General features: G+C 41.8%; 1 protein-coding gene across 3 annotated transcripts in view; it reads right to left on the bottom strand.

Annotated features, from left to right (window-relative positions):
* The window catches only part of LOC127445467 (polypeptide N-acetylgalactosaminyltransferase-like 6), a 433,776-nt gene that overhangs the window by 279,701 nt on the left and 131,322 nt on the right, over window positions 1–22,753 (bottom strand). For all 3 annotated transcript variants that reach the window (XM_051705573.1, XM_051705572.1, XM_051705574.1), the window contains exons 3-5: window positions 20,098–20,206; window positions 6,377–6,515; window positions 2,508–2,674 (exon numbers count right to left, since the gene is read on the bottom strand). In XM_051705573.1, the coding sequence (XP_051561533.1) occupies window positions 2,508–2,674; window positions 6,377–6,515; window positions 20,098–20,206 (415 nt within the window). The remainder of the gene's footprint in view (window positions 1–2,507; window positions 2,675–6,376; window positions 6,516–20,097; window positions 20,207–22,753) is intronic.

Raw genomic sequence — 22,753 nt, 5'->3', positions numbered from 1 at the left:
CAGAGGTGAATGAACAATAGTATTCAGCTCAGTGAGCATGACCGTTCGGCTCCGAAGAGAAAATCTGAATGAGTGGTTGCATACCAGCTCCTTTTATACACGTATGTCCGGGGAGTGGCATGCAAATACCACTCTCCAATTTTCACTGGCCTTTTATCAAAGACCAGAGGTGTCTCGGGCTCCCAAGAGTGACCCCTAGTGCCACTACATCGACACAACGTCAAGTGAGTGACAGATAGGGAACAGTTAATTTCTTGGCTAAAAACAAAACATAGCTAGTATGATTCAAAATACATTCTTTATAGGTTCTCAGAACTCTATGTGAATGTGCGGCTTATAAGTATGAAATACATGTAGAATGCATAGAGTATTTCAACAAAGGGAAGGTTAGGGTTAGGTTTAGGTTTAGGGATAGGGGCTGGTGATGAGTGTTTGTGAGACTCTAAATAAACACAATAAACATGTTGCAGTGATGCCCCTATACTGTATGGTAGTATATAATTAGAATATATAATTAGGGGAGCAAATAACATCTAACACTATTAGTGCAAAGAGGATGCTTTTTGTTGCTATTTACACTAAGCATCAAAAGTCTCTGCCTTCTATATTTATTTTATACTTATAAGTTGTACATTCACATAGTGTAATGAGAACCTATAAAGGATGTATATTGCACCTTCCTAGCTATTGGGATCTTTTGTTGTTTTTACCTAATAAGTTAAGTATTCGAAAAATTAAAGAGGCTATTAGGCAAGGGTAAGAAATCAACAAACAAAGGCCTAATAAATACCTTATAATTCTAAACAAGTCCATAACTAATCCCTTACAAGTCTAGTTATTAGTAATTAATTACTGTCTAATTTCTGATCTCTAAAATAAAGTGTTACCAGGAAACTTGTTATTATTATTGTCATTACTAGTGGTAGTAACTCAGTCAACTGCATGACATAGGGTCATGTGCTGTCAACTACGACTGGGCGTTTTTTCTGATTTTTCCGATTAATTAGAATTTGCGTTTTGACACTATTTTTTTATTTTATTTTTTAATTATTATTTATCGAGAAATCGAGATTTTACAAAAAAATATTGCAAACGCTATAGTTACGTTGTAAATAAGGCTGAATAAATAATTCATAGCACTTGTCTTAATGCCGCTCTTGATCTAATCGGCTGCACATGTGGTGTGCTCCAAATGAACGTGACAGGTGACAACACGCAGACTGATATAAAAGACAGCAGTAATATCCCCAGTGCGATTGTACACAGTGTGATTGTAGATCAGCTTCATCCATCATGCAGGTATACACCGACTTAAGACCATAACTGGCCTCGGTGTGTGCATGTTGATGAACGTTCTAATTTCTTTTCTTTTTACCCATAAAAAAGTGTTAGTTACGTGACAGTTATTGCGCTTCATTTCAAATCATGGAGAGGCTATATATGGGAGAATCAAACACCACTGCTCCTTTTGCCATGATGATTCAGATAGATCGCTAATTATTGCTTTGTTCTGTGACATGATCAATAGCCAACATTTGGCAAGCAATCATTCTGACAAACTTTGCTAGTTGAATTGTAATGATAAATTATTTCATATTGCTGCGCTGCTCAGCGTCTCTATCTGCAGGGGATTAAGAATATACACACAAATTGTTTGATATACAATGAGTACTTTCTAGTTAAACTTGATAATTGAGAAATATTGATTTCTAGATACATTTCTAGATAGACTTGGTTTAGATAAAATTAATACCTACACTGGCTAGGAATTATTTTGCAGTTTTCTTATTCTATTATTTCTGAACATCTGGGTTTGTTAGATTTAAATTTATTTTACATTTACACTCTGTTGACAACTTTCCCCTATGGTGCATTTGGTGCATTTGTAAATTTTTCTTGCACTCCTTTATTTCCTACAATGAAAAGAACTTGGATTTCTCTAACCAGGTTGCCTTGCATTCTAATAAAGAACATACAATTTGAATCATGTTGGAGTAGATTTAAAAGTTGAAAGAATCAAATCGTGAATCGTCCATAAGTTTGATAAATATCAAGATTTTATTTTTTTGCCATATCGCCCAGCAGGTTAGGTGAATTGGAAACTGTAAATTGGCCGTAGATGTGATGGAAAGTGTGAATGTGTTTGTGTGTCTATATGAGATATCCCAATGATGGACTTGCCCCCTGTTTAGGGTGTTTCCCTGCCTTCAGCCCAAGGTAGCTGGGAGAGGCTCCAGAACCACTGTGACCCTACATAGGATAAGCAGGTTCCGACAATGGATGGACTACATTTTGTAACAAAACCCAATCTTACCATTCTAAGAGTCACTCAATAGTCTCCTGTGAATGACAAAGCCCTTCCTCCCTCTCTAACCAACCAAAAAACTTCACACAAGAATCCAGCCAACAAGCAATTTTCTGAAGCTAATGCAGATACAAAGCACAACTTTCAAAAAGCAGCTGCTCTCATAGAAAAAGAACAAGGGGACACCAGCTCTGCCACTTACCTCTGTCACTGTAATCATCTACAAGTATGATCTCAGCAATCAGGTGGTCGGGTGTGCGGTTGGTGATGCTGTGGATGGTTCTGAGCAGAGAGGACCATCCTTCATTATGAAACGGGATGATTATACTGGTGTTTGGGAGCTTTTCAAGATACAGCTTCTGCTTACAGCTAAAGACAGAAAAGAAAGAGTGAGACATAGTGAGAGAGAGGCAGGCAAATTTTACCAATCCTTTTATGCATTACATCAAATAATTCATCAGGCCATCAATGTATAATCCACATATTGTGAGACACTTAACAAACACTCACAACAAAGTGTATAAGCCTCTTCAGAATAATAATGAGTGAAATATAAAGCTTATCGCTTATTGTGCAAGATCTTGCCAAACTGTAAAAACATTATTTGAAAACAAAGGGACTGGTGAGGGCCGCCCCAATGCCGTGGGCAATGGCGATAGAGCTCAGATCATAAATCAATGTTTTGAGAGGTCCTTCACTCCCAGCGCTCCCATGAAGCATTTAGAAATCTGCATGCTAATTGAGCTCCAACAAAGCCGGCACTGACAGATGAAGTGGCACTTTATGGCTCACACCGCTCTCTCTAATTCAGCACCCTGACAAACTTGACAAGCCTGCCCAAATTTATACACCCCCATATAATAATCATTCACAAGGCGCTGTGTGGTTTATTAACATTGACTTACAGTACATGGGGATGGTAAAAAAAAACAAAAAAAAAAAAACAACAACACAAAACATGCAAAAATGGTATAGAGAAATAGGCAGAACCTCAGCATGGTGAACAAATGCATGCTGGAGAGGAGCTAGCATATATAAAAGCCCTGTCTGACCTGTCAGATCATTCTACATTATAAAATACAGCTCAGGAAGAAAGAGGCAACCATTTGTATAGCAGCCAGATGTCATGTGCATTACTAGAACATGCAACTGTCACATACGCCACATGCTCAGAATAGGTACAGTATATACAAAGAAAATGTATTTGCATGAGAACATGCAGTTCAGGATTTACTGTAGGCTACTGTCTCTTGTGGCAACAGAAATTTGCTGAGAAATAAAATGCTTTCCCAGTGATGCATACGTCTGAATATCAGATCCAGTCACCATTAGGGTTGTGGTTTTCAATTCCTCTCCTTGAGTCCCTCAAATAGACACTTTTTGCTTTAGCCTTAAACCAGCCGACCAAATTCGACTGCTGCACTTATCAGATTCCACCTGATTAATTGAACTCTGTACGCTCAGGGTAAGAAAAACAGCATGCTGTTGAGAGGTTTTCAATGGCTGTCCTTAAAAAAACAACACACATTTACATGCACTTTTTAAGTTTGATTTCAGTAGGGTCCTGGGTAGCTCAGCTAGCAAATTTGCTGACTAACACCCCTGGAGTCGTGAGTTTGAATCCAGGGTGTGCTGAATGACTCCAGCCAAGCTTCCTAAGCAACTAAATGGCCCGGTTGCTGGGGTGCGTAGTGTCACATGGGTTACCTTCCTCGTGGTCGCTGTATTGTGGTTCTCCTTTTCTTTTTTTAATTTATTGCACGATATGACCATTTAATTCTTATTACATCTTGACAAACTAATCATTCTTAGAAAGGTCTATAACACAAGCTTCAACGTTTGAGACTTTGTTTTAAATCTTTTAGTGACAGTCATTTCTTAATTTGTGTCAGGAGTAAAATGCAAATTTAAACATACATTTACAATGTTAGAACGAGACACAAATGTCTCCAATCGTGTTGGTTATAGAATAATATGCTGGTTATAGTACAATAAAATCATAAATTAGAATTAAAAAGACACAATTTTCATGAGATGTCACCATGAAATGGTCCCATTAACTTATTATTGATACAATCCCGCTGGAGCAGCCTAGGGTTAAGGGTTTTGGTGATGGCTTTTGCCTGGCTTGTTGATCAAACCAGCAACCTCTCGGTTATCAGAGGGAGCCTTAACCACCACACCATACCACCCTAAATTTACAGTACATTATATGCCACTTTTTTTATTGATGGACACAAGTCAGAAAATTATGGAGTGCGGGAAAGGGATCAGGCCAGATTCAAACCTATGTATCCAATAGGGGTGAAACGATCTATCGATCTGGATTGATGCATCGATCAAACATCAACGATGCGATGTCATCGATTCAACGGGTAAACATCAATGTATATTTTTTTAAGATGTACGTTCATTTTGACATTCTCATGCCAGCCACGTCCGTACGTATTTCCGTCAGACGATGCAGCAACCTTATGATATTCAACTGGTTTTATAAGCACTAAATATGCTTTTTATGTGGGACACAGATGTGCGTGGAGTGAATGAAGCCTGAAGATGTGCGGCTCACTTCCGCGATTAAATTGAGCTAAATTGAATTTTCTATTTTAAAGCGCTATGGAGCAATTCAACCATGTCAAATGGCCAAACAGCCCCAATATTCTGAACAGCTCAATCAAATATTCAGAATATATTTTGGTTGCATTTGTGAGATAGTAAATGTAATTGATTGTGTTAAATAGGCACATAATCTTGTAAGATCAACCGCAAGCCCCTGAATCGAAACGACACAGCATCGTGGCGGACTCTAAGGTAATGGCAAACATCAGATCGCTGGCTTAGAGAATCGATACAAGATCGTATCATGATGAAACTTTGATTTACACCCATAGTATCCAACATGAGCACCACAGCTTAATATGTGTGCATTTAATGTTACTTTTTAGGCCAACACATTGCTGTGTTGTTGTTCAAGTTCAGTTAGCTGAACTTGAGCTACTGTACAAATGAGGGATATTCTCAATATTGCTACTCTGAAATACAGTAAAAAGTTCAAAGAAATAACTTTTGTTGTCGAGTACATATTATTCATTATAAAAAGGTTCCAGTACACCGTTGCATGGATGCAAACAGCTAGGCCATGGTTCCATCAACCTCTAACTTTCATTTTTATATTTTTTTTGTATTTTATTTTAGTAGTCTATTATTTTTGTTTTGTTTTTTTATCATAGGAGGTTATGTAGTATGTTTACAAAACTTTAAAGTGTGCATGCTGGCTTTCGCTCTAAGACACTTATTCACATTCAGTATGTTGGCAGGTTCCACACCGAGCACCACAGGCTTTTATTGGGGATGTAAATGAAATCTCCACACCAGGCTCTTCACTGGAATACTGTCTGCAGCGCTTGAAGGGGGTTTAAACAACTTTTCAGCAAACAGAAAGAGTGCCAAAAACAAACTTTTTCATCAAGATGACATACGGATGATTATCTCACATTGTTACAGCACTTCAATGTTTTCAAGAGAAACATGTAAAAATGTAACATTCATTCACTGTCTAAAAGCCTGGAAGCTTGGCAAGCCAACAGCAGATGCTTAAAATGGACCTATCACCTGTTCGGGTAGAATAAATTATATTTTAGTTATCAACAACTCAGTAACAAATAGGCCCACCTCCAGATATTGACTCTTTGGTGTAAGAGTTATACAGAGATTTGTTTTTGCCAAGGGAAAATCTATGGCAGCGAAGATGGACATTTTTGTTTGAGGCAAAATTTCAAAGCATTAGGCTAAATATTTTATGAAATATGAGCAAAATACAGTGCTACAATTATCCCTGCTCTTCCTTCTTACTACTTGTTTTTTACATCATATGACAGCAAATGGTAAACAAACAAGCAAAAAATCTATCTACCTCAAAATCACTAGAAAATTTAGAGGCCAAAATCATTCATTAAAACATCGTGTAAGTATGGCCTGCCATGAATCGTTAAAACGCTGATGTCTAGTTCAAGCTGTGCATCTTTGCAGGGTGGACTGTGTGAACATGCTGTGAGAATCAGCTCGACTCACTTTGGATGTCTGATGTCAGGAAGGGAGCGGTCCAGAGCAATATTGTTGCTGATGTAGATGTTGAAGCCGTTCTCTTTGTACACTGAGTCATCACACTCGTCCTCTGTGAGCGGGAATGGTTTCCCATGCTCCCCTTTTCCTGAAACAGATCCGGTCAGACATCAGTAACCATGCTGAGCACAGATGTTGGCAAGGAGAGCAAGTGTGTACTAACAATGACACATATCACCTTTCCACGGATGGAAAGTACTGCTGTGAGAGCTGACAGTTTATTTTTTCATGACTGAACAGCTGAAATAGCTTAACCGAGGAATCTGGCCCTTCCTTGACCAACGCTACTCCTGGATGATTGTTGAGTTATTGGCTCATACAATGTACATTATGGTCTCAGCTACTGTCCACTGTAAATCTGTTTGTGTATAACTCCCCTGCACAGTAGGCATCACAAGCTCACTTCAGCTGCATGTCTACCATAGTTGATGGACAGATCACCTCTCATTATTTAAAGGAATAGTTCACTCAGAAATAAAAATTCTGTCATAGTTTTCACCCTCATGTGGAACACAAAAGGAGATGTTAGGCAGAAAGCTAGTCACCATTCACTTTCTTTATATGAAAAATAAAATGGTGTCTGATGCTCTCAGGCTTAAGACTCACCTCTTCCAAAGATACTTGCATTGCCTTTGCATTCATTTTATTGTGTATCTGTATTAGGTTAATTTGCAATTGTTAGCACTGTGTACTGCATAAACAAGAGGCACTTCTTTCTTAGCTCACGGGTGCATGAGAAAAGCTTGTATACAGTGGCACTTGTGTTGTTGTTAGTGCTAAACGTGAGCACATGTGAGGAAGCTTCTCTCATAGTGGATGCACAACTATCAAATGAAAAATGACTTCAATTTCAGGTTTCTCAACAAAACTTAACATATGCCTCCAGATGACACACAAGTTGCATGGAATACTTTTATGATGCTTTTGGGAGCTTTAAAGTGAGGCACAATGCACTGCCATTGTAATGAAAACACCAATATATTCATATATATATATATATATATATATATATATATATATATATATATATATATATATACTGTATATATATACTGGCGGCCAAAAGTTTTGAATAATGTACAGTTTTTGCTGTTTTGGAAGGAAATTGGTACTTTAATTCACCAAAGTGGCATTCAACTGATCACAAAGTATAGTCAGGACATTACTGGTGTAAAAAAACAGCACCATCACTATTTGAAAAAAGTTATTTTTGATCAAATCTAGACAGGCCCCATTTCCAACAGCCATCACTCCAACACCTTATCCTTGAGTAATCATGCTAAATTGCTAATTTGAAACTAGAAAATCACTTTCCATTACAACAAAAACAGCTGAAAGCTATTTGGTTCATTAAATAAAGCTTAACATTGTCTTTGTGTTTGTATTTGAGTTGCCACAGTAAGCAATAGACTGGCATGTCTTAAGGTCAATATTAGGTCAAAAATGGCAAAAAGAAACAGCTTTTTCCAGAAACTCATCAGTCAGTCATTGTTTTGAGGAATGAAGGCTATACAATGCTTGAAATTGCCAAAAAACTGAAGATTTCATACAAAGGTGTACACTACAGTCTTCAAAGACAAAGGACAGCTGGCTCTAACAAGGACAGAATGAGATGTGGAAGGCCAAATGTACAACTAAACAAGAGGATAAGTACATCAGAGTCTCTAGTTTGAGAAACAGACACCTCACATGTCCTCAGCTGACAGCTTCATTGAATTCTACCCACTCAACACCAGTTTCATGTACAACAGTAAAGAGAAGTCTCAGGGGTGCAGGCCTTATGGGAAGAATTACAAAGAAAAAGCCACTGTTGAAACAGAAAAACAAAATTAAAAGGTTAGAGTGGGCAAAGAAACAGACATTGGACAACAGATAATTGGAAAAGAGTGTTATGGATCTTAACCCCATTGAGCTTTTGTGGGATCAGCTAGACTGTAAGGTGTGTGAGAAGTGCCCGACAAGACAGCCACATCTATGGCAAGTGCAACAGGAAGCCTGGGGTGAAATGTCACCTGAGTATCTGGACAAACTGATAGCTAGAATGTTAAGGATCTGCAAAGCTGTCATTGCTGCACGTGGAGGATTTCTTTGATGAGAACTCTTTGTAGTTCTTTTTTTTTTCAAATTGTACTAGTAATTTTTCACATTATTAATGTCCTAACTATACATTGTGATCAGTTGAATGCCACTTTGGTGAATAAAAGTACCAATTTCTTTCCATAAGAGCAAAATCTGTACATTTATTTATTTATTTATTCATAAATATTTTTTTTTTTTTATTTTTTTTTTTTTTTCCTGCATTAGAAAGATAGTCATTGAGGTTTGGAAAATGAGTTAGAGTAAATAATGACAGAATTTTCATTTTTGGGTGAATTATTCCTTAAAATTGTTGTCTTCCTCATACAAAGCTATTACTATGCATGGCTTCAGAAGACTTGTAATATATCAAATGAGTTATATGGACTACTTTTTTTTTTTTTTTTTTTTGGAGCCTCACAGCCATAGTTACCCCTAAGATGGTTTTGGGGGATACAAACATTTAAGAGGCTGGGGAAAGGAGCAATGAGTGAGTCGGTCAAATTTTTATGAAAAAAATAAAAATAAATAATAATTGTAAAAGGGGTCTGTGCAAATTCTGAGGACATGTAACTTTGTATATAAAGTCTGGCAGCAACTCAACAATCTTTATCTAATATTAAAAAGGCAGACTTTTAAATGCTAAATATAAGCACAGACTGAAATGCACAGCATTCATTTTCAGATGAGATTTTGATGACACACAAGAATTAGCAACATAGTAGCAATTTCACTTTGAATGGTTTTCTTATGTCTTGAGAAGGTAATTGACTGAGCAGTGCAACTATCTCCTTAAGAACAACTGCTCAAATCATTAAATATTATTTGTAAACACTTTATTCTCTCCCATTTAATGTTTAAATGCCAAATGGATATTAATTACCAAATATAGCGTGCATCCCTACAGCTCTCCAACTTCTAAGTGCATGCACATATTTTCAAAACATAACATTCCCAGACAATCAATATATATATTTTTTTTTTTATAACAGTATAGGCCTTCAAAACATTGTTGACATCTGCTGGGACATTGGTATGAATACTTCCCTTGCTGTACTCTTCCAAAAAAATAAATAAAGATTGTGTGATTCCAAAATTGCTCAAAATTAGATGGCAAAGTCTGAAATGCTTATTATTCTTTATAGCCTAGAGGTAATGTAGTTTTTAATTGACTAGGAGTTAATGGACTCATTAATATTATTGATATAAACCAATATTTCACATCTGATCCAAACAGCCTTACCGCAGAGAACTGGTAGCAACACTCAATCGTTTACCTGCACAGGATATTCAAAACTAATCAAAATGTTAATTACATCTCATGCTGCTTTTTTTAAACTACATTTTCAGACTGAAACTAGGATGTTTATACAGAGGGTAGCAAATTTTCAAAAATTCTACCTGCTTTAATTTTAATTTGTATTATACTATGTGGAATTTCTTAATGACAGGCTAAATCTCAAAACCAAGCCACAATCCCACAAATGTAATTAATACATTCTAACAGATTTTTTGTCTGGTCTACAAAAACACTCTGGCTGAGAACACAAAATGTAATGAAAGGCATTCTGTTTGATCTGCAAAAGAATTTCCAAAACAAAACAACCCATGCTGGGGATTTTGCCTTTGTATTATTTAAACTATGTAATTACACCAAAATTAGTGACAACACAATATATCATCAAATGGCTCTTTATTTAATTGAGAATGATTTATTTGTGTATGTAATACAAAGTTTTAAAATTATGTCATCATTTACATACATGCCTTTGCCAGCTCTGCCAATTAGGACCATTCAAACAATAATCCAGCCAGAGATAATCGTGGTTCTCTGTGTGTGTGCCTGTGCGTATGTAAACTACCGGTCAAAAGTTTTGAAACACTTGACTGAAATGTTTCTCATGATCTTAAAAATGTTTAGATCTGAAGGCATATGCTTAAATGTTAAAACCATATTCATTTATTTGATTATAAAACAAAAATTTAATAAAAAAATAAAAATAAAAAACGTTTTTGAAATTGATGACTTGGACCAAATAATAAAGAATAGCAGCCAATAAGTGCCCAACATAGATGGGAACTCCTTCAATACTGTTTAAAAAGCATCCCAGGGTGATACCTCAAGAAGTTGGCTGAGAAATCTCAAGAGTACATGTGTGCAAATTCTAGGCAAAGGGTGACTACTTTGAAGATGCTAAAATATACAGTAACATAGATTTTGTTTAGTCACAACATAATTCCCATAGTTTAATTTATGTTATTCCATAGTTTTGATGTTTACTATTATTCTAAAATGTGAAAAAAAAAAAAAAATAATAATAATAATAATAATAAAAATAATAAAGAATGAGTAAGTGTTTCAAAACTTTTGACCGGTAGTGAATGTGTAAGCCTTATTTGTTAAATACACCCTTTAGCGCATTTTAGCGCAAAGTCATCTCTCCATATGCATGATTATGATAACCTCACACCCACTCCTCAGGCATTTTCTGGCATGATAACAGATACAGATAGCATTTAAATCATAATGCAAAATTACAGTTTTTAATACTCCCACACAACACCACTCAGTGTAACCGTGTACATCTTGTTGCCTCTTAAAAGCACTGTAAAACAGCTTTTATGGAGAGTTTAAGATTGTTCAGAACTTTTGAGGCAAAGCTTCAGAAAGAATTGGAGGTCTGATCATTGATAGGCAGTGTGCATAACAGATGAATTAAGAAAAGGTTTCTTCAGCCTGATCACATGAAAAATACATTCCCATGGCAAGATTTTTGCTAAACAAAATTGTGTGCCTTATTTCACGTGTTACTGCAGTTTTCCAGTGAAATGTCCAGCGGGGGGCGCCAAAAGTGAGTGAAATAGTGTCATAACCAGACGAGGTTTCAAAGATGAATATTAGATAGAGGTTATAATGAGTAAAACGTAGCTCCCTAATCTAAAACTTTAACCTAAACCTAACAAATAGTGCCCTCATAGCAAAATGAGAGGTGAAAAACTGATATCTTTACCCTAAACTAACACCTAAACCTAACCAGTAGTGTCCTAAAACAAAATGTGACATGAAAAGCACATTTTCTGAAACAACCACGGCATTTGGTGTCGCTTCTATGACACTATTATCTCATGTGTCAGCTTGTGTGCTTGGCTGGACTCGAGCTTGGTTTTCGAGTTTGAAGTCCAACACTCTATCTGGTGAGCTGTCACACAAGCTAATCACATTAGAATAAGTGTGTAAATGTTGGTGGTTCTGTAATACAAGCATTAAAATAAAATATCTGTAATAAAAGTGTTTTTCAAATGATGCGTTAGAGTAAAAGTGTTTCAATTTCATAACATAGAATTATGTGTGTATAACAGCAAAACAATTTGTTTATAAAGTTAAAATCAAACATTGCACTCATGATTTGTGTGAAAGTGTATAAAATCACAGTTGTTTTAGCATCTCTTGTGTTAATTTCACTAGAAAACTGCAGCAAATTGTACGAACCCCCACCAGGGCAATTAATTTCATACAGTAAATTAAAATGTATTATTTCTAGGGACCCAGTCTTGAGTTTCAATCTCAGTTTCTGTAGTTTATAGATTAGGTATTGATAAACAGCACAAAAAAGGTGTTCTGTCGATGTTGCTTCTTGCTCTTTTAGGGTGCTTTTACACTTGGTTTGATTGCTTGGACCAAACCTGAGTTTGTTTCCTCTCCCCTTCCCCTGCCCCTGCTGGTCTCTGTTCACATCATATTTTTTGGGTCCGAACCGAGGTCCGATTATGTCATCAACATGAGTACAAGCCGCAACTGTTTACCACTGTAACTAGGCAACAACTCAAGAAGACATCAGCTTCGCTGTGTGTATTCATCTCTTTGGATTTACCACCAAAACTTTATATACACAAAACGACACATGTGCTTGTCTGCCACAGATGCATTGAACGTGCAATGATGTTAAGAATATTAACGTTTTTCTGCCCCGAGCCCACGGATGCTTTGCAAGAGATGTGATAAATGTGAGCTGCTCTCTGAAGGTGATTTATTTGGACACAAGCAGGTATGAGAAATTCATTAAACCATAATAATTGTGATCGGGAGCCTGCAAAGATGCAAATTATACGTCATCAATAGTGGTTCACTTCCACGATTTAGTACGATTGCATTCATATTAGCAGCGATCCGCACCAGAGTTCACAATAACCGTATCCCAGACCAACTTTTCAAGTTGCGGTTCACGGGTGCACACCCGAGTTCTGAAAACAGCATTCCCTATCTGTCACTCACTCGATGTTGTGTTGATGTAGTGACACTTGGGGTCACACTTGGGAGCCCCAAACACCTCTGATCTTTGAGAAAATCATTCAGATTTTTTCTTTGGAGCCAAGCGGTTGTGTTCAGCGACCTGAATCCTCTGCCGTTCCATTCACCTCTAGAGAACTGTTGGATTTACGGTGCATTACAGCGGCTTCTCCCCTCATGCACCGGTGGAGTGCAGAGAACGCCCCTGGGCACTTCGACAGTCTAAAAGATTATATATTATTGCAATAAAAGAGTATATTTTCCCTACTAAAAGAGTGGCACTGACAGAGAGCGTCTTTTTAAAGATGCCTTTCCATCTGTGTTTATTTCCTGGTTGCAGTCGTTATCTCTCCTTTTCCGTTGGCCGCGATCGCTGTCTTACGTGCTTGGGCGCTGCCCACGCGGAGACAGCGTTTGTGGTCGGGTCATGTTCTCACTGCAAGAACATGACCATGGCAACGTTGCGGTCGCGGCTCCCCACCTCGGTCCTTCTACCTATGGGTTTGAGGCCACGTCGGTTAGCACTGGGGGCGATTTTGGGACCCCAATGGGAACCGCTCCATACAGACCTCCCATTCTCCAGTACGCTCATTGCCCCGGTCGAGTTCTGGGTTGAGACCGCCGGCTCGTCTCAGGGCGAGTTTGCAATCTCATTTGGCGTTCGCGAAGTGGATGAGCTCTCGACTGCAGCATTGGAGAGCGGGCTGGTCCAGTCTGATGCTGAGGACTCGACTGGGCTCCCACCTTTGGGTGTGGTCGCCCGATTGCAGGCTGATGCGTAGCTGGCAGCCATGCTTGCCCGGGCGGCTGCGAGCATCAGGCTGGAGTGGAACCCTCCACTCCCCCCTGAATCCTCGTGGCTTGACGATTGGTTCCAAGGCTCGGAACGCCGCTCACGGCCACGCCACGCCCCCTTTCTTCCCGGAGGTGCATGAGGAGCTCACGAGGTCGTGGCGGGCACCTCTCACTGCCCGGACCCGGTCTCTGAGCTCCTCTGCTCTCACTCCCCTCGACGGTGGGGCTGCCAGGGGGTACTCTGTGATTCCCCAGGTGGATAAGGCAGTTGCGGTGCACCTGTGCCCACCAAACGCCTCCACCTGGCAGAACCGTCCAAGACTCCCGTCCTGCGCCTGTAGGTTTACATCATCTCTGTCGACTGAGGCCTACGGTGCCGCTGGACAGCCGCCTCCTCCCTGCATGCCATGGCTCTCCTGCAGGTGCACCAAGCCAAGGTGCTAAGAGAACTGCACAAGGGTAGTTCTGACCCGGGATTGATGCAGGAGCTGCGCTCGGCGACCAATCTCGCCCTCCGGATGACGAAGGTCATGGCGTGGACTCTCGGGCAGGCGATGTCCACACTGGTGGTCCAGGAGTGCCACCTATGGCTCAACTTGGTCGAGATGAGGGAGGCTGACAAGATACAGTTCCTTGACACCCCTGTCTCCCAGGACGGCCTATTTGGCGATGCTGTCTCTTCTATATGGCTCCACCTGCAGGAAGCAGACGGCCCCCGTCTCACGGGCCACCACCAAGAACCCGAGGAAGGCTTCTAGTGCCCCTGAGATGGGTGACCCAGGCATGTGGAGACCTACTGCAGGCCTAGAGATGGTAAGCAGACCACTCCATCCCCCAGTGGAGGGCCGGGAGGAGAATCCTTTGTTGCCTTTTCTTTGATTCGCCGAATGCCCGAAAGGCTGCGGTACCCACACGTTCAGAAAAGGAGCGGTTTCCTCATTTCCTGGGTCACACATCCGGTGTTTACGGCCATCGTTATTGTGATCACCGGACACCGCACATTTATAGCAGGCACGATGCTGCGGAGGCAGGCCCCCCGCCCCTGCGTGCCCAGCTGTGGCACAACACACCCGCCCGGGTGGTTGTGATGGATTACGAGGACTGTTCCCTCCTCCCCCATCACTGACTGGTCCTATGGTGGGTACCCGGAGCCAGGTAAGTGCTTCGATGTCCCCATACTCAGCACGGCCACAAGTTCGGGGTCTGAGCCCCCTCAATGTGGCGCCTCCGGCTCCTCCCCACCACGAGGCCCCGCCCGCCAGTATGTCTGATGCGATTGTCTTCTTGCTCCCCCTCGCCCGGAGCTTGGGGCTGTGGCTTGCGCTCCCCAACCTGTCACAATGGCTGACCGTGACCGTCTGACTCGGCTATGCAATTCAGTTCACCAGGCACCCTCTACCATGTCCTCCTGCAGAAGGGACATGATCTCCGCAGGGAGGGCAGCCGCGTTCTCACCCTGCACTTGAGGTGAAACGGACGCCGCTGCCCTCCCTTCGGAGATCACGTCCCTTCGGCGGAAGGACACGGTAGAGCTTGTCCCTCCAGCTGAGATGAAGAAGGGGTTCTACAGCCCCTAATTCATCGTACCAAGGAAAGGCGGTGGGTTGCGACCAATCCCAGACCTGCGAGTTCTGAACCGGGCATTGTACAGAATCCCGTTCAAGATGCTGATGCAGAAACGCATTTTAGCGAGTGTCCGGCGTCAGGATTGGTTTACAACGGTAGACCTAAAGGATGCGTACTTCAATGTCTTGGTTTCTCCTTGGCACAGGCCCATTCTTCGGTTCGCCTTCGAGGGCTGGGCTCACCATCACAAGGTCCTCCCCTTCGGTCGGTCCCTGTCACCTCGCGTCTTCAGTTGCAGAGGCAGCCCTTTCCCTGCTAAGGGAAGTGGGTGTCCGCATCCTCAACTCTCGATGACTGGCTGGCCCTAGCTCACTCTCGAGACTTTTTGTGTGCACACAGGGACCTGGTGCTCAGGCACCTCAGCCGGTTGGGGCTTTGGGTCAACTGGGGAAAGAGCAGCTCTCCCCGGTACAGAGCATCTCTTTTCTCGGGATGGAGTTAGATTCAGTCTCTATGATGGCGCGCCTCACGAGCGAGCACACGCAGTCAGTCTGCCTGAAGTTGTTCAGACAGAGCACGGTGTTCCCACTGAAAGCATTTTCAGAGGCTCCTGGGGCATATGGCGTCCACGACGGTGGTCACGCCACTCGGGTTGTTGCATATGAGACTGCTTCAGCACTGGCGTCAGACTCGAGTCGCAAGGTGGGCACGGTGCTGCAAGTACCCCATGCGCATCGTGGTTACGACAGATGCCTCCAAGCGTGGCTGGGGCACCATGTGAAATAGTCACGTAGCCGCGGACTCCGGAACAGGGACGCGACTGTGTTGGCAGGTCAACTGCCTCGAGTTGCTCACAGTATTGCTTGCCCTGTGGAGATGCGCTGTTGCGACAGGTCACACTCAGGGAAGAGTGGAGACTCAACCCCCAGGTGGTCCAGCTGGTTTGGAGTCGATTCGGTCAAGCGCAAGTAAGCCTGTTCGCTTTCCAGGAATCCTCCCACTGCCCACTCTGGTATGCCTTGACCGTGGCTTCCCTCGGCACAGATGCGCTGGCACACAGCTGGCCCCAGGGGCCGCGCTAGTATGTGTTCCCCCCAGTGAACCTTCTTGCATAGACCCTGTGCAAGGTCAGGGTGGCACCCTACTGACCTACCTGACTTGGGTCTCGGACCTCACACTCCTCGCAACAGCCCCTCCCTGGTGAAAGGAGGGTTCTCCTCTCTCAGGGATGGGGCACCATCTGGCACCCGTGACCAGACCTCTGGAATGTTCATGTCTGGCCCTTGGACGCGATGCGGAAGACCTAAGTGGCCTACCACCTGCAGTGGTAGACAAGATCACTCAGGCAAGGGCTCCCTCTACGAGGCACCTGTATGCCTTGCAGTGGTGTCTGTTCGCTAAGTGATGTTCTTCCCGACGCGAAGACCCCCAGAGATGTGCAGTTAGGTCAGTGCTTTCCTTCCTGCAGGACAGTCTGGTGGGGCGGCTGTCCCCCCCCCACCTTGAGGGTGTACATGGCCACTATGGCGGCGCACTGCAATGCAGTTGACAGTAAGTATTTAGGGAAGCACAACCTGATAATCAGGTTCCTTAGAGGCGCGAGGAGGTTGAATCCTCCCAGACCGCACCTGGTTCCCTCATGGGATCTCTCTGTGGTCCGGAATCCCCGTTTGAGTCCTGGAGTCAGTTGAGCTAAAGGCAGTCTCTTGAAGACTGCTCTCCTGACTGAGCTCACGTCCATCAAGAGGGTAGGGGACCTGCAGGCATTCTCTGTCACACGTGACACGTGCCTGGAGTTCGGTCTGGAATACTCTCACATGGTCCTGAGTCCCCGACCGAGCTATATGCCCAAGGTTCCCACGACCCTGTTTAGGGATCAGGTGGTGAACCTGCAAGCGAAGCTGCCCCAGGAGGAGGCAGACCCAGCCTTTTCGTTGCTGTGTCTGGTGCGTGCTTTGCACATCTACTTGGATTGCACGCAGAGCTTCAGAGGCTCTGAGCGGCTCTTTGTCTGCTTCGGAGGACAGCGGAATGGGAGCACTGCCTTCAAACAGAGGATCGCCCACTGGGTCGTCGACGCCATCGCTTTGGCATACCATGCCCAGGACGTGCCGCCCCCCTTGGGGCTTCGAGCACACTCCACCAGGAGTGTGGTGGCCTCCTGGGCCCCGACCAATGGCGCCTCTTTGGCAGATATCGGTAGAGCAGCGGGCTGGGCAACACCCAATACCTTCGTGAGGTTCCTCAATCTCCGGGGTGAGCCGGTTCATCCCGTGTGTTGTCAGGTACGAACAGGTAAGTTGGCGGGACAACTGGCCGGGTGTATTGCTTGCGTATAGTGCCTTTCCCCTCCTGGAGGAGGAGACGTGTGCTTGTTACCCCCCAGCCGTGTTCACGAGGTTGTGGACCCTGGATGTCCATCCTCCTTAGCCCTGTGGCAGGTGAGTTCATGGAGAAACTCAATGCCGGCCCAGTACATGTGCAATTAGGCCCTGTACTGGAGTAGGTGCTCCACATGCACTGGTTGCCTGTTTGTAACCCCGTGTTATGTATCTTCGAGATGGTTTCCCTGTTGGTAAACAGGTAAGAGTCTTCCTTGGGCAGAGTTTCCCTCTGCCACCGGTCACTGTGTTTTGTAGAGCTCCATCCCCTCTGGGTAGGACCTACCATGGGGACTTCTCCACATGCGACACTGCCGACAAGACTCGGTAAGACCATGTGACATATTTCCACAGAATTGCCTCCACTTCGGGCAGGATGTGGTCTCCACTGTGTCTTCCCCTTGGGATTGGACACCCCCCCCCCCCCCGACGTGGACATTTATGGCTCCCAACGATTTCCATTCTTTTTTGGTTAGAAAAAAGAAGAGAAGAGGCCATGGCTGGGGCAGCCTGTCCCTATTTTAGGCAGTCGACTTGTCCCCAAGGTGTGGGGGACCGTATGACACTCATAGGAGCATTGGGGGAGGTTACGTGACGGTCAGGTGCGCTGGCTACGAGGCACGCAATGGTTTACCCATCTCGCACCGCCAGTCCACATAACACAGTTCAGCTAGTTGTGGCATTTCGTACAGGGACCCCTAGTGTCACTACATCGACACAATGTCGAGTGAGTGACAGATAGGGAATGTCCTGGTTACTTTCATAACCTCCGTTCGCTGATAGAGGGAACAAGTCGTTGTGTCCCTCCCGCCACAACTCTGAACTACCCGCTGAAATGGCCAGGACCCTGTCTTGGCTACTCAGCACAAAAAACTGAATGAGTGGTTGCGAGCTAGCTCCTTTTATACCCGTATGTCCGGGGGAGTGGCATGCAAATTCCACTCTCCAATTCCCATTGGCCTTTTCTCAAAGATCAGAGGTGTTTGGGGCTCCCAAGGGTGACCCCTAGTGTCACTACATCGACACAACGTCTCGTTCCCTCCATCAGGGAACGGAGGTTATGAAAGTAACCAGGACGTTCACACTACCCAAACGAACCGAACTTTGACGTCATTCAAACTCGGGTGCGCACCAAAATTGCTAGTGTGAAAGCATTCTTATTTTGAAAGTAAATTATGAATCAGGACTTATTTGGTTTTCTGATACCACATTTGATTGGCTCTAATTGTATGCTTCAGCAGTAATTAAAATCAAAAACTGAGATTGCCCACACCTATTTGCAGTGCAATTTGTTGTTCCTGTCAGAATGGATCTGGGCTGATCCATAACTCTTCCCTGGGATTCATGTACAAGAATCTCCAATGAACTAGGCTCATAAAAAATTAAAAGGAGGCTTTTTTATAATGGAGGCTGCTATCATAATATTTGTCACCAACAGATGATGCACACTGAAAGTCATCAGATAGAATAGTGGAGCATGCTCCAATGTTATAGGTCAAAATGGAACAGTTGGGCTGAGTGGGCCACATGTATAAGGACGTGGTCCTGCATTCAGGCACCAGCAAAGCCATCCTAACTCTAATCTGACAAATCACTCTACTTAATACAGTGAGTTCATTTCATTCTAAAGGGCCATAAAACAAGCCTCCTTATGGGCGCCTCTTCCTGATTAACATGAAAGACACATTTGTTTGCTTCCCTGAGTACATGCATTAAGCTCTGGGGATTTCAGATATCCTTTATGTGTGTCAGTGGTTAAATATCATTTTCAGTGTAGAAGCAGAGCAATGTCAAAATGTATTCACCCAAAAGCAATACAGGCACATAGAAGATGCATTTAGAAAATAGAGCTTATGTGCAGCTCTTCTAAGGCAGCACAATAACATTTATATTGAAAGAAAACATCATGTGGATTTCATCGGATTGCTATTTCTGTGACATAATCACATGGAGAGATGAGACATGCTGTTATTCCTTGCACAATACTAACAGTTTCTTTAGTGCCTTAAGTGGTGACAATCTATCAATGTCACTTATTGACTTAAACTGTAATTGAAATTGTAACCAAATCTATGAATTTTGCATAATGTGCTAGGGCAAAAAATCAAATCCTATTAAGGACATTGGGCATCCTTGAAAACTGGACAAAAAAATGGTGGATAAATAAAAAAACTACAAAAATACATTGACAGCCATTTATCCCTTTAACTGTTGAGGACCTAATGCAGCTAAAATTTAATGCTGCAAAAAGACACCCTTATATTATTAACCAACCGTAAATTCAACTGGATCAATAAAGTCTCTTTAGTCACAGGGGCGACCAGTTGATTTACAGAGATGGCTTGGCAGGGATTCTAAAATAATGTCCTACCCCAAATGAAAGCCATAAAGAAAATGACATCATCAAATCACACCTCTTTACCCAGGATTTTTTCCTTTACGCTGTGATAATATGATGTTTCCTTATACTTTGATAGGAACAAGAATTTGCAATCAGAATGAGAATTGTATTTTTTACTTATTTCTGAAATATTCTGAAATGTCAGTAGATTTAGTGCCCATACCAACACGTTGTTCATCTCGCCGAATGCTCTCGTTATCGTGCCAGTCTCTTCTTCTCAAACCGTCTGTCCAGGTATAAATGTGACCATCATTTAAGCCCAGTGGGAAGCCCTGTGGAAACAGAGACACTTTGTAAAGTGAGATATTATATGCAGTGGGGACCAATAGACTGAGATGCCATTGAAAATATGGATTTTTAATTTTTATTTTTGCTATGTATACATGAAACTAAACCAAGCTTAATGATATTTAACAATTTATGATGATTCTGCACACTTTCATGGTCATTAATCAAATTCAAGGCATTGGCCATGTTAACGCATCTGTACAAAAGCTTTTCCTGTTTTTTGGAACAGCATTCTCGGAACATGCGGATCATAAGGTTTTGCACAAATTTGTGGAGTCTATGCCAGCCCAAGTGCCTTTGCATTAAAGCAAAAGGAAGACACCAAATACTAAGAAACTCTGAATTCATGTACATTTATTTATTCAACTTTTCACTCCAGTTGTTATGCTGCTGATACTATAATTTATAATGAAAATGTTCTATTAAAGTAAAAAACAATAATGCAAAAGAGAAGCATTTTCAAGTATAGATATCAATTTCTTATCAAGACTTCCATTAAACATTAAAATATATACAAAAACAACAACAAACAAAATAATTATTAGAGTTAATTTAAAATCATTTGAAGCATCTCATATTAAAGAACTCCCTGAGATAACTTTTTTAATGCTTAAATTGTTCTATAATGAAATGATTAAGATTTCAATCAAAGGTGTTGTTTGAACAGACATTAATTTAGCTGAAATCACTGTAGGCGCAACTTCATCAAAAATAACCTGTAAACACACAGAATATTTCAACTTGAGGCAAAATCTTCCTTTAGATTTGATCAGCTAAGTGATGGTAATTTACTCATGTTCATGCATGTTGTGCGAGGTGCAACCCATAAGCCTTTTATCACTCGCACATTCACGGTGCATATTTGCCTTCCTGGACAGATATCCATTGAGGATTTTTGATAATTCATGAGAGCGGAATAGTGACTTTGTTCCAACCATCAATTCCACCATGCCAGCAGCACAGCATGCCACATTCTTGCCTGGTGGATTCAAAAAATTTGGTAATCAAAAAGCATCTCAAAAAGATCAGGCAGAGCAAAAAGAGCTGTGCTGTGGACAGAGTCTGTTTAAGTACGACAATATGGTCCTCCGTTGTTCTCACGCCTCTACTATTTGTGCAATGGACATTTTTCCAGAATGTAAAAAGTGGAGCACTAGAAGGTCTAAAAGGCCCATTTGATCCACAGTTTACCCATTCTCACAGACAGACCCCTGATAACAGCTCTCTTCAGAAGTGACGGGTGCTAATGCACTGAGAAGCAGGGATGGTTTGATGGAGGTGAAATGCTCTGAGAGAGATGGATTCATAGGATGTCATGCTACAGACATACATGCAAAACAAGTCTGCATGCTTTTTAATGCTGTCTTTCAACAAGCACTGTCATGGAGATGATTCAGGTGAGTAAATTGGAACTGATAGAGGCTATTCACTAAACAGTTAATCCAGCAAAAAAGACACAGAGATATTTTATATAAATTATTTGGAGAGCTGCTTAGCAGAGTGGATTAGTGATGCTCCCATCAGTTTTGTGGTCTGGGTGTGACCAAAATGCTGCTCTATACACTCAGTTAAAAACAAAGGAAGCCCCTGTTGATTATTAAAGATTTGATGGATGAACTCGCACCTTAATTGAACTCGTTTATTAATCAAAGTAAAGTGTTACTAAATACGGTTATCAGTCCCAAACACTGATTGTGTGAACACAGTCATTGTCTAAGTCCTTTTTCTTTAAATTAAATCACTTTCACAGGTGCACAATGGCAATTGTTTTGTAAAATGATGTAAAGCAGACAAGAATGTGTATCACCTTAGTTTTGTTTCATATGTCAAGGGAATAGAAAAACATTTTTAAAAAAAAACACACACACACACACAGACATGAATGGGTGAGACTACCAAACATCAAGAGTGAAAAACACAAACGCACACAAACACACACACACACACACACACACACACACACACACAAACATGAACTGAATTGGTCAGACTATGAAACAGAATTAAAAAAAAAAAAAAAAAAAAAATTGTCAAAATAAATAAATAAATAAAATCAGCCATAATGCAGAACACACACACACACACACACACACACAAATTAATTGGTGAGTCCATAACACTTCTACAATGCTGAACATACACACACACACACTTTAAAAATGCTCATAATTAAATATTACACCATCATCGAATCACAAATCACATTTTACAAATCTAAAATGTAAAATACAATTAAGACACAAAATAACAATATAGTGGACTAATAAATCACGCTAAATAAATATATCACATCTTCCATTTTCTTATTTTTTTCTTTTTTTTCTTTTCTCTTTCTGTAGTATGCTGTAAGGGTGTTTTTCAACAGCGGCTTCCTTTGTTTTTAACTGAGTGTATAGAGCAGCATTTTGGTCACACCCAGACCACAAAACTGATGGGAGCATCACTGATGGAAAGACATCGGATCTAAAATCTTTGGATGACACAAATCATTCAATTACCAGAGCCCCATATGGAGAGAGAGAAAAAAAACA

Source organism: Myxocyprinus asiaticus, chromosome 8 (assembly GCF_019703515.2).
Source record: "Myxocyprinus asiaticus isolate MX2 ecotype Aquarium Trade chromosome 8, UBuf_Myxa_2, whole genome shotgun sequence".
In the NCBI taxonomy this organism is placed as follows: domain Eukaryota; kingdom Metazoa; phylum Chordata; class Actinopteri; order Cypriniformes; family Catostomidae; genus Myxocyprinus; species Myxocyprinus asiaticus.
The sequence above is the reverse complement of the archived record's forward strand: the minus strand, read 5'-3'. Positions and strand labels throughout refer to the sequence as shown.